This window comes from Parasteatoda tepidariorum, chromosome 2 (genome assembly GCF_043381705.1).
Source record: "Parasteatoda tepidariorum isolate YZ-2023 chromosome 2, CAS_Ptep_4.0, whole genome shotgun sequence".
NCBI classification, from domain to species: Eukaryota; Metazoa; Arthropoda; class Arachnida; order Araneae; family Theridiidae; genus Parasteatoda; species Parasteatoda tepidariorum.
The window spans coordinates 104478273-104495169 of record NC_092205.1 but is presented as its reverse complement, the minus strand read 5'-3'; the positions used below and the strand labels follow the sequence as shown (position 1 = coordinate 104495169).

Here is a 16897-nt window from a genome sequence, read left to right as displayed (position 1 = left end):
ATATATATATCAAGACTAGTAATTCAAAAGTAAACAATGGGGAAAGTTTTTCGTGTTTCATGATCTCTCAATATCTTATTATTATTTTAGGGAATAGCAAAATTACAATCTTAGTTTGGCAATTCTATAATTTTGCTATAAGGACAATACAATAAAAATAAATGGGGTACAATAATCTGCATATATACAAATAGCAAATTAAATATGTAACATACATTAAAAAATACTTTATGCAATAGCAAGAAACATGCAATGCATCCTATAATTACAATGAATGCTGCCTACCCTTCAATTGGTTTAAAAAAAAAATTCCAGACTGGTTGGAAAAAAAACTACACAAAAAACAAAATACTAATGACTAAATAGAAGCTAAGATAAAAAGTATCACTTTTCAAAGCAAAAATATTTTGTACTTACAATGCATTGAAAAATTCTCTGTATGTAAGTTTATTTATTAAATAACACTTTTAATAATTAGCATCAACAAATTTTAAGTAACTAACAAAAAAAAATATATAATATTCTGATCAGAAAAAAAAAAAACATTTACAACACAGACAACATTCAACACAGCTTTTAGAATTGAAATTCTAAAAAAACTTGATAAACCAATAAATCACCGGTTTTTTAAACACAAATCTATTTAAATCACAAGATCATATAAATTCTGAAAATACAACATTTCATATAACATTCATACGAATTTTATGATTGATAAAATCTTTAACAGGAAATAGAAATTAAATAAAAAAATTTCTTCCTTGCGTTATTCATCCATTGTTAATTCTTAAAAACTCAACAAAAAAAATCATTCTTTTCAAATTACTCATGTAAAGAAAAATAACAAATTACAATCCGTAAATAACTTCTCAAAATAAAATATTGAAACACACCTACAGCAGTCTAAAAAGCAAAAATAATTTCATTCTTAAAACAGATGAATGCTGATTGTACAATTTTAGTAGTATGCAATACATCATTATTAAAGCATAGTTTTTAAACTGTTTATGTACAAATATTCATTAACCCGGTACCCTAATTAATGTGAAAAATTCTTTCTTATAAATAAAATACAATTTTTAGTATTCCATAATTTTCTTTAAAAAATTATTTTTAAAAATTATTATAAAAAATACATTATATATAAGAGTTGCAACAGATTAAAAAAAATATTTATAGTAACTTTAATCTTAATACAAAGTTCAATTCAGTGATTGTTAATATTTTATACTCACAAGATATTGAAACTACCATATTGTATTTTTGTAAATTGAACTACAAACAGCTTTACTTAATGTTAGATTTAATAATATATATCATACAGATGCATATTGTATAAATATATATTGTATAAATATATATTATATAGATATATTATATTATTCACATACATATTAAATATATCTTAATAAGATTTTTTTGCGGGTGGGGGGGGGGAGCATCAGCCAGAAATAACTTCTCAACATCTAGTGGCCATTTTTTACTATTATTGTAACATGCTTAATTCATAATTGACGTCTTATTAAATCCACAATAAACATGGGAAATATGCAGAGAGTAGCCTACATTTTGCATAAAGATTGTAGACAATATTTTTTTTGTTTTTACCTTATTAATAGAAAACAAAGTATAACATACAAATTAAAAAAGACAGGCAGCCATTCCAATAAAGTATAAAAAGTTCACTTTTAGTGCAAAAGCTTAAGAATTCTATTAGGACTTAAATATTTTAAAATAAAGATGTTTAGAAAATAACTTACTCATGCTTCCATACTAATTTGATACTTAACACGTCCTACAACTGAGTTTATTAATTGTAATTTGTTTACAGTTGTGATAAACACAGTTAAAGGACAGGTGTCCAATGTTGCCACTATTATGCCGTTAGTCTTATAACTGTGGTGTCTGTACCTCCATTGGCCAATAACTAATTGTTGCTGCAATGCAACTTTTTTAAACGATTTTCCCAGATTTTTTTTCCTGACAAAATGCTATAAATTTGGTTATCACTTTTTAGTAGTATACATGAAGCATGTTTGATTTACTTTTTAAAGAAAGTTAATGATAAAGCTTTACATACCTAGTTACATTCTACAGTTAACCAACATTTATACAACATGAAGATAACAAATTGCATTAGTCTTATCAATGAAATAAAAATTGAGAAATTTCAAGCCATATAAGCTTGAATTTAAGCAAAAATAGCAAATATATATATTAATATTCAAAATATGTTGATCTAAATATATATTGAACACATTGTTGTATACTATCAACATCACATAAAGAATGAACAAGGATTAAAACAAGAGGACCACTCCGTCCTCTTTTGACCATATATATGTACATGTAACTCTAAAATTTAAAGAAACTAGTTAAAATGAGATAAAAATTAATTACAATACAATTATCAAAGATTATAAGGCAATGAAATTGCTTTAGATTTGCACTTATAATATGCCTATGAAAAACAAAGTCTAAAACTGTATTAGGCTTCACTCTGGTAGCCGAAACTTACCAGTGAGCACTGCAGATTATCACAGCCTCTGCAGATTATTTTTCATTTCAGATTTTCTTTTCTTTTTTTTTTTTACAAAAAAAATTATACAAAAATGGTTGAGAGGAGAAACACAAAAATAATTTTTTATTCCTTCACTGGCGCAAGTATTGTCTACTACAGTTTTTTAATAATATTTTTCAATCTGTAGATATACAATTAATAAAAAAAAAGGAAGAATAATTTTAAAAAATTTGAATTCTTCTTTAATTAACTGGAATTTTGAAAAATAAAGAAATCATATGAAAAAAAGGAAAGAAAAAAAAACATATTGAATTCTAAAAACTTGGTTATAGGTATAAGAATTTATATCTCATAAACTTGGTTATAGGAATTCATTCCAGTCTTTAAAAATGTTATTGTACAAAAAAAGTAAATTAAGTTAACATCAATTTTTAACAATGTATTTTTGTGCATAATTTTTATTAAAATTTTATGTGCAAATTGTTGTATGTTTTCAACAATATCTCTGTCACAGACAAATTTTGCTGCAGATTGAATTTGTAAATATTATACGGTTATTTTACTATAACTGCTAACAAATAAAAATAAACACAGATATTTTTAATTCTTTAACTGTATAAATTAATTTAATTTAAAAAAAAAATTCAGTATCTTTTGCAATAAACATAATTGCTGCCAATATTTTCTAGATAATTCCTTGTTTACTATTTGGTTATATCTAAAACATTTTAAACAAAAGAAATTTTAGGGATTTTTCTATAAATTTAAAAAATACTACCGAAACTATATTACACTTAATATAAATTGGCTAAATTCAATGCATTATTTTTCTTCATGATTGATATTGACAATTGCTTATGAATTTATTATTGACTTGAATATAAAAGGTTTTTATTATGATTAATTACACTTTTAAATTTATAATTTTGATTACTGAATATACAAAATTATTAGCAGATTAATAAATTAGGTAATTAAATAAGAGATAATTAAAATTATTAATTTATAGATACCGAATTTGTTTAAGAGCTATAACATAGATTGATTACATATAAATAGCTGGAAAAAAATTTACAAAATTTTAAGCAGAATAGCTTTTAACTATTACAATGTGAAGTTTAGTTTATTACAAACAATTCTTATTTAATGCTAAGGCAAACAGTGTAAAAAATTACTTTTCATAGAGGAATTTTTTTCAACCTTTTCTTATTTTATAAAATTTCATAAAGTATACGAAAATCAGGGTAAATTTTGATTAACCCTTTCGCGCCGACTGTCACATATACGTGCCAACAAGAAACGCGCTCACTTCCCGGCTGACACACCCGTGTGCCAGTGCGTCTTCTTGTTCACCCCCGGCCTATACTCATTTGTGCCAGCGGTTGGGAACGTTTTAAAAAATAAAATTTCTTCCAGAAGATGGCATTGCATGTCCATATGGTTTCAGATACATGTAGATTTGACCTTCTGCTCATGAGAGTACATTCACTTGATTTTTATGAGGAATGGAGGGGGAAAGAATGTTTTATGACGGCTCTTTAAATTCGCACACGGTATTTGTTTACTGTTAGCAGGGAATTTTTTTTCTCTCGCTACTTTCGATTTTCAGTTTAGTTTTTATTGGATAGTAAGATCTTGCAGATCCCTGTTATAAAACTTTTTTTCCCTAGAGAGACACACGCGAGAGAGACTGCTGGCCTCAGCAGTAAGAGCTCTTTCGCGTTTCCCGTCGCGAAAGGGTTAAATTAGAAGAAACTGATAAAATCCAGTATAACTGGCAGAAGTTTTCTAATAACTTTTAGACTAAATAAATTTCACCTGGAAAAGATTAATCATATCTTTTATACATAGACACAATTAGAAAATAATAATAAATGATGCATTGTGCTCAATCAAAAATAGGCATTTTAACTAAGTACAAACATAATAAGAATAACAGCATGATCAACACAGTTATAAATTGTCAAAAGAGCGAAAAGTTATAAATTCTCACAGATTAAAACGAGTGATAGGCTTAACAATCTCTAATACTATTAACAAAATGTAATTTCAATGATCACATTTGAGTGAGAACAAACAACTCATTGGTCTCGCTTCAAATCTTCACGGTTCTTCTCATAATGTCTTGCCCACAGTACAAAAATCATTATAGTAATACAGATAGTAAATGATACTAAGAAAAAAACATGTAAAGACCAGTACTCGGGAATAACATGTTTCTCAGTTAAAAGCATGTCTTTTCTATGTGTCATATCTATTATGACGGCACTCAACTGGTGGTGAGTTGCCATTATTCCAGATATATGCAGCAGCTGATGACTATTTCCTAGAAAATCAAACTTTCCCGGAGCGAGACGCTCCGGCAAATGAGACGAGTAGAAGAAACCGATGCAGAATGAGAAAAAGAATTGCAAGTTGTAATGCTCCAATGCAGACGGAAGAATGTCGGCACTGTAATTCAATCGGTAAATCACCGGAATTTGGTCCCAAATCCAAGGCAAGGCGAAGGCTCCGAGTCTAAATATTTTGATGAGAAGTAGATTTTCTAAAAATCGAGAAAAACACGCAGATATGTTGCACGCAATACAAAAGAACACCAACACTTCCAAATAGAATTTATCAAAAAGCGTTCCGGCTAATTCGGTCGGAAAAGAATACGCTTTGATGAGAAGGCCAGCCCCGTAACCGTATAAACTTAAGCCGCCGTAGTCGAGAAAGAACCAGACGTGGCGTGCCATATCCGATATGCTGCAGAATGTATGAGCCAGGGCACTTATGAGTGGGTAGAGGCATATTGTAAACATGTATATCACAAATGGCCAGTAGTACGAATCAGATATGACTTTTAATATGTCCCAGAATGTAAACAATTGGTACATAAAATAGAAGGTTGGAATAAAGTGAGTCCAAAAATTTAAGGTTTCATTAGTGGCAAAGAAGACACTCAGGGCACATTCTTTGGCTGAACTTGAAGGTGAACGATAACCAGTCAAAATAGCTACTTCTCTGAGGTGTGGAGGGATTTCCTCATCTTTATAGAGAGAGATATCCGGAGAGGTCGGGAGTATTTGGCTCATTTTCTCTTTATACGCATTTAGCAAAAAGTAGCTAGAATAAACAGATTTTATTAGCCTCATTCATCAAACAATTTTTTTAAAAAGAAAACAGAAGAAAATATTTCAAAAAAAAAAAAAAAAATGGNCTTCAATGAGTGATTAAAGCTTTTGTCTGGAAATCAAAGCTATAGTATCCAGTAAAGCTTTAAACATGATTTGTCTCGTATTGGACTGATCGTCAAGACACGGTTGCCAGCAGATAACGGTAGTCAAGCATCACTGGCTGCGGTCAGCGTGCAGGTGGGTGACCACTTGGATCAGTCTGCTTAAGGACTGAGGGTGTGTGGTATGGGTCCTCGTTAAACGGTTTTACCGTATAGTGCTCGGCTTCGCGAGCAGGTTGTTGGGCTACCGAAGCGGGGGTGCCATCCCCTCTGCAAAAAGATCAAAATTGTGATGGCTTGTCTTGGGATCACCCTCAGGGATGTTTATCAGACCGTCCCCAATAGCCCATTGTGCAGCTCTAGTGTGACATAAATTAACTACAATTACAATTAAACATGATTTAAATCATTTGATTCTTTTAAAAAAGAGGCATTGATTCAAGTCTTAGGTTCTCAACTCTGATACAGAGTTTTTGCAGAAAGATTTTTCAATTTGGAAGGGGAAAATTTTGGCTTTCCTTTCTGCATAATTTTTAGAAAAATATTTTTTTTTTCCCAAGATCTTTTTCTTGTGCATCATAAAGAAAAGAAACAATCATGAGNAAAAAAAAAAAAAAAAAAAAAAAAAAAAAAAAAAAAAAAAAAAAAACGGTACTAACTGGCTTCAGCTGGAATTTCAAATTGATAACATAAAATAAAAATTAAGAAATCGCGAAATTTTGAAAGATAGTTCATTCTAGAAATGATGTTCTTTCTTTCATTTTTTTTTCCTTTAAAGAAAACCATATTTTACATACTCTTATTTGAGTATCTCTTTCTTAAAGAGTCCTATTTGCATGATTCGTAATCTTTATTTTGAGAGTTTGTACGGATTTTATGATTTTCAATTTATGTATGAATTTGAATTTATTATGGTTTAATTAATTGAGTGATTTAAATTTGTGTAATGATTTACAAAATTCGAAAGAGGAAATAATTAGTGCATTTTTCCGCCTATAAAATGCGAGAATATTGCCTATAATATTAGAACTAAAAAAATTTTACTTTTACAATTAGAAAATTTTATTCTATAGTTTCTTCTGCATACACAACGTTTCCGCTACATTAAATTAGTAATTGTTATAATTAAAAGTATCTTAAAAGCAAAATTTTAGTGCTAGGGTAGTTTGTCGCAGAAAGCACGACAAAAATTTCGCCACAAGGGTTCTCAACCTTTTTTTGAATCTACACTCACTTTATTTAATTTTTAATCGGTCAAATATTTAGAAAAAAATACAAAAATTTCTTTACTCTTTCAAGATTAAAATTTAAAACGGCAAAACTAATTTGAAAATTTAAAAAAGTTTTTTTTTTTTTTTTTAATTTCATTTTAAGGAAAAGCAACTTTTACTAAAGTTAAAATTCTGCCTAGAATATTTTTTTTCTCCACGAACTGAAAGTTAACTTTTTATTAATCTGAAACTTAAAGGTAATATAAAATTCATAGGTAGCAAAAAGTTTAAATAAAGTAATTGCAAATATATCAACTATAACTAATAAGATAATATTCAAATTTAAAATTAAAAAAAAAACTTCATTTTAGCATATATTTTTTACCACATAATAGAAATTATTAAAACATCATTAAATTTAGGTCATTAAAATAATTTGTTGTGCTTAAATATGTGAAAGAGAAAAAAAAATTATTTTAATGACAAATTCAGCACATAATAGAAAGAAAATAAAAAGTTAAATAACACATTTAAAATGTTAAGAAAGTTTTATTATCTCAGGTGAGTAAAAATAAAGCATTACTTAAGGGTATACATATGAGAAGATAAAAATTCGTATGGATATCTATTTAATTGTAATAATAATTTTTATTCTTCAAAAAAATATACATTGCAAAAGAAAATGCATGCAACATAATAAATTAATACAAATCACTTCATAAATAAAATGCTAAAATTATTAATAATGAGATATTTTTGAATAAATACTTACTTTTTTACTTCTTGACTTAAACATAATTTGGATATCAACAGGTTGTATTTGGCATGGATATCTAAAAACACACGTAAAAACATTTATGAATATTATTTAAATTTACCGAAGAAAAAAAAAAAACAAATATTAAATTTTAACTGATTACTCATAAAATAAAGCATTCAAATACTTCATTTACGAACGACGCGGACAGAAACATTTAAAAATTGGATCGTAACAGAAAGACAACCGATTCATAACTTACTTCTGTTTACATGGTTATTGATCGGGTGTGTGTGTGGATGGTTTCGTAAATTCAGCCAGACAGAGAGTTTCGTAAAATCAGTTCTAATTATAGGACGTGACACAATATGCAGGATGTTGGTGTATAGGTTTTGTCTAAATTACTCAACGGCAAAAGGAAAAAAACAATAACATTCTTGATGAATAAGGAAATGATGGAGGGAGCACATGTACAATATTTATAAACAAGGGTAAAAACCACATTCACGCCACACCTGAATATTGAAAACAGTTCATTTAAGAGAATATAAAGATTCGAGACTTACAAACCCAGCTCTTGATTAAAACAGGGATAAATTTAGTCATCGTTTGGGTAGTCCTTTTTAGAATAAAAGAATATTTTTTAACAATTTGTTAGCATTCCACCACCAACCTCACCGCCCTTCAGCATCGAGCGATCGTTTAGTTTTTGTTGAATGAAGGCGGAGCTGAAAAGTAAACAACCGAACAACAAAATCTAAATTCGAAAGCGCCATCTGAGAGAGAAAGTTTAGAATTGTATTTCTTCTTATCAGAATATAAAAAAAAGAAGAAATAACATCCAGTCTGTTGCAGTGACTAGAGAATAATTAATGTTAATCTTTGATAATACCCACAGCTATGTTAATATTTGATAACAAAGCTATTTTATATTAATAAGGTAGCTGCAGAAATTTTTTCCAGGAAGGAATCGGAGAAAAAATTATTCATTTAAATGCATAGAATTAAATAAATAAATTTATTTTTTATTTAATGTTTAAAAAGTTCTCTCTATGTGGTTTCTAACGAGTTATTATTAGCTATTACAAAAAAATTTTCTTCTTCTTCTTTTTTTTTAAGATAAATTCATACATTTTTCTGCTGTTTAAGTAAGAATGCTTAAATGGAAGACAATTTTAATTATCACTACAGAAAAACGAAATTTGTTTCCTTTTTACAATTTTAACCTTTTAATTTTATAATGTGATCCCCCTTAAGAAGAATCTCAAGAATTTCTTTTGGAGAAAAAAAAAAAAAACTCTTAAGAATATCTTAAGTTGTTGGGTCCACTTATTCTTAAGATTTTCTTAAGAATATTTTATTTTATAACCGTCATTGAACAGCCGACCCAATTTTCGGGTTTACGACTTCTAATGTTCAACTCCGTAGTCTTGTCATTTTGAACCCAAACCAGAAGACAAGGGAACTCCTGGATCTAGTATTGGGAGAAATTGTGGCTTTCGTAGAGAACTTTTTGATGGAACTAACCAGCATTTGCGTTACATGGCGAGGAAGACCACGAGAACCTCCCAAGGTTCAAAGGGACTGTAACCCGTGATCCGTCTACCCCTGAGGATATTTCACGTCAGCACTGCTGTCGGTGCAAGCCGGATGCGGATTCGTATCGACCAGTCATTGGTAGGATTCGAACCCGGTTCACATCATTGGAAGGCGAACGCTCTATCTCCAGAGCCATCCCAGCTCTCTTAAGAATATTGTCTGAAGAAAATTCTAAGAAAATAATCTTAAGAAAATTCTCGGATTATAATCTTAAGATTAAGGTTTATGTGGGCCAAATAATTCTTAAGAATATAATTTGAAGAAATTCTTAAGATAATTTGAAGAAAATCGACGAAATATAATATGGAGATTTAAAAAAAAAAAGGTTTATGTGGGTCAAATAACTTAAGATATTCAACAGATTTTTTTTTTATTTTTAGATTTTCTAGAGAATATTTCAGATATTAAATTTTTTTAGTCGAAAAATTTTCTTCAAAATGTAAACCAATGTTCGGACGACCACCGGCTAAATTAACTTCCTTCTAACAAAAGGAGGATTTCTGAAAAAGCTTGCACTTTATTTTGCTTTTTCGCTATTATTTGCATTATAACGACAAGTTCGCGATGACGACAATTTAATCTGCTATTATGAATTAGTGTTGTAATAAACTATTACAGAACTTGAAATTTAGAGAACTATCGTGTATTTTAGCTTTGCCTAAAAATAAAATTAAAAAAAAACGCACCTTTGACGCTACCTATAATCTGAACTTACTAAAAACAATTTCAATGTTTTATGGTAGGTTCGAAGAAAACATTAAAAAATAAATATTTTCCGCATTGTTGATTAACTGCACACAAAAAAGCAGGAAAAAAAATTCTTATGAGAAAGTAATTTTTTTCTTTCAATTCTTTACAGTATATAGATTTTATACAGAAAAAAAAAGTATTTTTATACAGAAAAAAAAAGAGGCAAAAAATAATGAATATAAAATTTAAATATTACGTTAGCATCTAAAGGGATACGGGTTAAAATTTTTGCTATATCTGAAATAAATTTTGCTTATATATCCGGAAAATAAACTAAAAGAAAACTCTTGCATTTCGCAAAAATCATCAATTTCGGAAAAAAATTAAATAATTTTTCTTTTTCACAAGCACTTATTGTTTTATTTTTGTTAAATGAGTCTAACATCACTGAAAAATAGAACTACCACAAAAGCAAACTTAAATGTTAATAACTCATGATTTCAGTAAGACATTCAATTCTTTTAAGAGCCGGTGGCAAATTCACGTTTATTCATGAAAATCCAAGCGTTTCATGTTCTATTTTGGACTTTTTAAAAAGCAGTGAGGCTATGTTCAAAAAAGGCAATATTTTAATATATTCTTAAAATTAATGATTCTTTCTTTTCAAGATGTTGTCAATAAAAGGAAGGTGCGAATAATTGAAGAGACGTAACAGCTTTTCTTTTTCTTTTCTTTTTTTTTTTTTAAAAGAAGAAAGAAAGAAAGAAAAAAAAACTTATAAATTTTCATTAGTTAAAATTGAAAACTAAAACTATTCGATACATATATATTTACTTTTTTGACTTGCATGCGATTGACCCCCCCCCCCTCCCTTAGTTCTATAAAGAGTCACGAATATATTTGGAAGAAAACAATTATAAACAAAGATAAAAAGATATGAAAAGGTGTTTTTAAAAACATATACATATTTTTTTTATTTCTTTTGTATAACGTTATCGAAAAATGGGGAAAAATACAACAAAATATTTATTTCAATTAAATAATAGTATTATTTTAATTATTACATTAAGCTATTGAATATTTTTAAGAGTATTGAAATGTTTTGAGATAAATGAAAAAGAAAAAAAAACTAACAAATTTGAAAGTACTCCATCGATTTCATACATTTGTTATAAAAAATTTATAAACAATCATTAAGAAATGTATGATTGATAAGTAAAAAAAAAATATTAAAGGAAATTTGAACTTTCTTTTCATTCAGTTTGGAAAGTGTTAAAATGATGGACAGTTTTTATTCCCTCTCTTTTTTTTTTCTTTTTTTTTATAATGTTGTTTACTAAAAATCAAAACAACTTGCAAAGTGTGAAAAAGGAAGAAATATGTAATTTTTTCGATATATATCTTCTATGTGTTTAGGAAAAACTTTATTAAATAATTTTTTTTTTCTTTTTCTCTTTAAGTTTTATAATTCAATTAAATTTTCTGCATTTTAAAAACATCAATGAGGTTTTTCAAAATGAGTAAATTCTGTTGGGACTTATTTTTAATGGTTACTCACATCTGAATATGTTAAAAAGCAATGGGGCGGAAGTGACGCAAAACCCTTATCTCATTTCACTATTGAATGATTAATAAATTAAACATTTTACAGGTCACAGTCATGTGGTTTTTGTTGTTATTTTCTTTATTGCTTTCCGGTTTTTCTGATATCTTATTTAATTACAACACCCTATTCCTCACCAAATTATTCCTAATTTTTGGCCTGGAAGATATTTTTTACTACAAATTCAGCAGTTCTCAATATAACTGTCTAATTTGTAAATTTTTAATACGTAATCGTTGTACATTTTCAACATTCCTACGTAATTTCTATTTTTTATAGACGTTGCGCAGCAACATGTCAATTTGAACGCTAAAAACATCGGCTTGACAATTTTTTAATACAGTGAGACATTTAAAAACGCGTTAAATGCATGATGATTACATAATCATTAACATCACTGAATGATTATGACATAATGCAAACAAGCGTCATTTTGAGTTAAAAACGTCAGTTGCAAAATGTTCGCATTCGAAAAATTGCTAGATAGGCTACTAATCCTTTTTTTTATGAATGTGACATCATTCAAAGTACATATTATGAAAAACAAAAGTTAAAATTAGATGCTGTCTCTGCCATTACTCTGTTGCACTCTTACTTTAAATTAAAACTTTTTAGAATTAACAGAGTATAATGCAATGCTGATATTTTCTTTTTTTTACCGTATATTAAAAATAAACTAAAATTTAACAGAAAGAATAAATATACTTTGCCAAATCCAATTAATACATACTTATAAGATAAATACAAGAAATAAAAAATAAAAGAAACAAAATAAAAAAAAAACTGAAAATTTTAATCTTATTAACAATGACAACTGTTCATTATTTTACTTCCCATAATATCTAAATTCAAACATTATTTATGAATTGAATAACATAGAAAAAAATAAAATGTTGTAAAGTCGTAATTATTATAAAGGGCACAGTCATTAAGATCACTGGGCTATTCCAAAATATAATTTCGATTGGTAATATGAGGAAGTTTCATAGCACTAAAATATGATAAATACTTAGTTTTAGTTGATATTTAAATCAAAAACTTATTTCAGCTAAACCTTTTTAAACCTTTGAACATTTTTCCAGCCTGAATGATTGAGGGAGTAGGCGGAGGAAATCTATTGAAAAAACACACCTGCTCAAGGAGGTCATGACTCGCCAAATTTTTAGGACGATAAAGGGTCTCAAATGGAAAACCGATTATTATAATAAAATAAAAAAGATATTCGTAGCACTTAAGTCACAATGTATCAAATTTTTTAAAAATGAATGCTTTCGTTGCTTTTGGTTCATTTACCGTCGTCGTACGAAAAATTACTAAGGGGTGGTATATTAATAATCTTTTGACACACATGGGTGTCCTTTTGACAAATATTTTTTACTGACGATCTAATTAAAAGCAAAAATATGCTTAGGCATTTTTTAGTTCTGAAAAACCCTCGAATAGTTACTAAAAAAGTTGTTTAGATTATCAGTCATTTATTTGTGTAAAAAAATCTTTTTAAGAAAAAAGCGTAATTCAAAAGAATTTTTTAAAATATATAATATATATCCGTCGCTGAACAGCTGACCCAATTTTGGGTTTATGAGTACTCATGTTCAACTCCGTAGCCTTGCCATTTTGAACCCATCCGGAAGACAAGGAAACCCTTGGATCGGTACCCCAAGAGGTATTGATTTGTTATAGAAACATGGATGACTTCGCGACTCGACAAATTTAACGTGCATCAGTCACCCTTTACTACACGGGGTGTTTTCGGCCTATAGGGCTCGAACTCACGCCCTCCTGGACATGGGCCCAGCTCCTTACCGACCAGGCTATCCGTGAAATGGTGGTCAGTCAAAGTAAAGCTCTTCGTTCATTCTTAGAAAATGTTTCTCTTCTGAAAGCTAAGATTTCGATGTCCTCACTCTTGCTGGGAGAGAAAAAAATCCTTTTTCATACTAGGCTATATATAATCAGAGAACATCGTGGCAAAGAATCGACCATCATCATGGGATATCTTCTACTAACGAATCCCTATCTCTTGACAGCTGCAGTTTTGGAGAGACATACATTGAGTTGGATTGATGCACACAGTTCAACTAGTATTTAAGAAAGTATAATAGTGACTATTATAGAGATAGCCTTTTTTCTTCCCCCTTTCTAATCTTCATTCAATAATAAAATGACCAAGGGTTGAAAAACAAAAAAAAAAAGTATTTCACCAATAGGTTTGCTTTTTGAAATTATTTGCCATGAAGATCTTGGCATGTGATCAAAGAAGCTTTAAAATATTTCCTTCGAAAAACATGGGCAACGGCAGGGGTGCCCTTACGGGCAGGTGGGTGAAAAGATTGCAAGTCTCTTGTAGTTATTCTGGGTGGAGATACTTTTTTAAAAAAAAAATATTTTATGTAATTTTGTAGTTTTAAAACTGTAAATTAGAAATAAGGAACACTTTTGATTATGTAGGAGAGCTTTTTTACTACTTGGGGCGGGGATGGGGACAATTTTTCAAAACCTTTTTCGGCGGAAGATATTTCGCCAGTCAAATAAATGACATCATTAATGTATGTACACCTTTGCAATCACATTAGATAAAAGAAGAGCATTAACAAGTACTGGTTTAGTTAGAAAGAAAAGGGGAATTTTTCGGGTCCTGGGTTTAGATTTCGAAATCTGTTTTGGTAAGAGATACTTTTAGTACGTACCTTCTTTTTCGTAAGAAAAAAGAGGTAACTTTTTTTTCTTTCTAGGCACGTTCATTATATTTTTCACCTCAAAATCTACTTCATAAAAAAGCATATTTATAACTGGAGAATCCCCCTAATAAATTAAAGCATTAGTTTCTCTTTTCTTTTCGAGGGATAGTTTTAAAAGCTCTTTGGGTGAGAAATATCATTTTGATCATTTGCTAACATTGATGACGCCATGGTTTTTAATAGGGCAAACGAGAAAAGATCTTTCCCCAATATAATGAAGAAAGAGAAAGCTCAGGAAAGCTGAGTGACTCGCGTATTTTAAAAAAGTTTTATGTAAACACTCAACCAATTCGAAGATTAAAAGTGAGATTTTATCCATTATTAACAACAATGACTGTTACAAAGTGTTCTGCCACTAGACAATTGTAGTGCGTCTACCACTACAAAATTGTCATTCCAATTCACTAGTAAATAAGACATATTAACCCGAAGTTCTGCACGCGTGGTTAGGCCACATGCACTGAAATGGTGACCTTCGGACGTGATGTGAACGTGCCTACCTTGACAGTAAACCCCACTTCGATCTGAGCGCGCCTGCTTGAATGGATGGTCCACATTGAACTGTTCACTTGACAACGACATTATCCATCCACTCGCGTGGTTGCCACTCAGTCTCGATCACACACAACGTTGGCCTGCATGCACTCGACTGCTAATGGCAACCACGCCCGTGAACTTAAGACAGATATCACGTTCAGCAAAAGTACGGTGATCTTAATACAGCTCTCCCTACTTCTCACAAAACAGCAACGAATCGACCTGTGGTATCCATTCATCGAATTCTATGACAACTATAATTCTGGTGGGGGAGTATTGTAGTGCGTCTACCACTACAAAAATACTATTCGAATTTGCTAGTACATAAGACATATTAATTAGATTCTATGATGTGGGGTTCCTTTTTATTTTTTCCCTGTTTTTATTCATTTATTTTATTTACACGATTCTTTTCCACAGTGTTAATTTTGTCTTCTGAAAATGTTTTACAAAATATTTTTGGATGTGAAAATGTAATTCAGGTACAGTTAAAAAAATTGCTGGTGTGCCGTTAGCCTTGAGAAAGATGGGCACTCCTGCCCAATCATGTTGGAAAGGGAAAATGGCCCTAATGAACTTTTTTTCAAGTTCAGTGTTGGCCTGGAACTCCGTGGCAGAATAGCAGTCATACGGAGACATTGTTGCAGAAAGATAAATAAAAAACAATTTATTTTTCTTTTTTACGAAAATATTTAAATCATGCATTTAGAAAAATCACTTTTTGACGAGCTCAATTTGCGCCGATAGTATCGTAATGTTTCCATTGTATTTTTGGCAGTTATTGATATTGATTTTCACGTGAATTTTAAATATCCCGATATATTTCAAACAAAATGGAAAATTCGAATCGTTCATTTGAGTATTTACTTTTTAGGGTAATAATTCTATACAATTCTTGACAGTTATTGCTATTGATTTCTCCATAGTTTTTAAATTCAATATTTTTTATACGATATTTATTACAACAACCTAATCTCGAAATGAAACACGCATTTGAGGAGTCCAATTAGCTTGATTTCCTCGTCTATTTTTTTTTTCGCCAATTACTTTTTTTTTTCTACGGATGATCTTTAATTATTTTTTTATTGTGATGATTATTTACAAAATGCGAAGAAGGAAATATATATACTTTTTTTTTTTTTATTTTTTTATTTTATAAACACAGCGCTTTTGTTATTTTAAGTAAATGACGTTGTTATTATTAAAAGTATATTGCAGAAAGATATTAGTGCTGGAGAGTTTTGTCGCAGATTGGTCAAAAAAATTCCACCATTGTAGTCTGGAAGCTTTAGTCTCAACACCAGACGAATGAGTTGAGCAGGCAGGCCTAACATTAACATGAAACGTTGAGCAGGTAGGCCTAAACATTATTAAGATTTCAGTTGCTCAGGAAGCTTTGACCCAGAAAAATATGACATAAAAATATATATCCAGTGACAGACGGCTGTCAGCTGGAATAAACACGGAAGATTGGAATAGTTTTCTTCTTCATGGAACGTCAATTCGAATTGGTTTCAGGCAACAAAAAAAAATAAAGAAACACATTTTAAAAAAATTCTATGAAGGCGAATTTTGTCTCGATGTTCAACTTAGAATTCAACGAGTTGGTGGAAGACGTTCAAAATCAAAAGGATATGAACAGGGCCTATTATCGCTTAGGCCCAATAGGCCTAGGGCCCACAATTTCTGGGGGGCCTCAAAAATTCTGTGTATTACTGTGTGTTTAAAAAAATAAATAAATAGTGAACGAAAGTTTTTCTCACAAATGCATTTTTTTATTTAAATTTTCTTTAAATCTTAGCATACATGCTGAACTTATTGTTCAATCTAATGAAAGGTAGGCTAGCTTTGTGTTGGTTTCAGTACTAAGTAAAAATACAGTTTACTTACAGTAAAAAATAATTCAGGTAATCAATGACTTTTATAGCAAAAACCACTGATTTCAATTGTTTGTGGTCACCAAACTATTTTTATTTTGACTTAACATTGTTTTCTTGTTTTATATTTTGCTTTGATGT

The 16897-nt window shown here is 29.6% G+C and overlaps 1 protein-coding gene across 3 annotated transcripts; it reads right to left on the bottom strand.

Annotated features, from left to right (window-relative positions):
* Positions 1-4344: 4344 nt before the first annotated feature.
* Positions 4345-8480, bottom strand: LOC107454728 (membrane progestin receptor gamma). Of its 3 annotated transcripts, none has more exons than XM_016072003.4 (3): positions 8276-8480; positions 7725-7785; positions 4345-5629 (listed from the first exon to the last, which is right to left on the bottom strand). In XM_016072003.4, the coding sequence occupies exons 1-3, from the start codon at positions 8313-8315 to the stop codon at positions 4603-4605; spliced, it is 1128 nt and encodes a 375-aa protein (XP_015927489.2). In that variant the 5' UTR covers positions 8316-8480; the 3' UTR covers positions 4345-4602. The 3 variants fall into 3 exon arrangements, with proteins under 3 accessions (XP_015927489.2, XP_015927492.2, XP_015927490.2); XM_016072006.4 differs by having other exon boundaries at positions 7972-8427; XM_016072004.4 differs by lacking the exon at positions 8276-8480 and adding an exon at positions 7873-7998.
* Between the last annotated feature and the right edge of the window lie 8417 nt (positions 8481-16897).

Coding starts and splice junctions, on each gene's coding strand:
- LOC107454728 (XM_016072003.4), bottom strand. CDS start 8,315: ATGACTAAATTTATCCCTGTTTTAATCAAGAGCTGGGTTT. Junction 7,786..8,275: donor TTTAATCAAGAGCTGGGTTT/GTAAGTCTCGAA, acceptor GTGTGTTTTTAG/ATATCCATGCCAAATACAAC. Junction 5,630..7,724: donor TTAAGTCAAGAAGTAAAAAA/GTAAGTATTTAT, acceptor TGTTTATTCTAG/CTACTTTTTGCTAAATGCGT.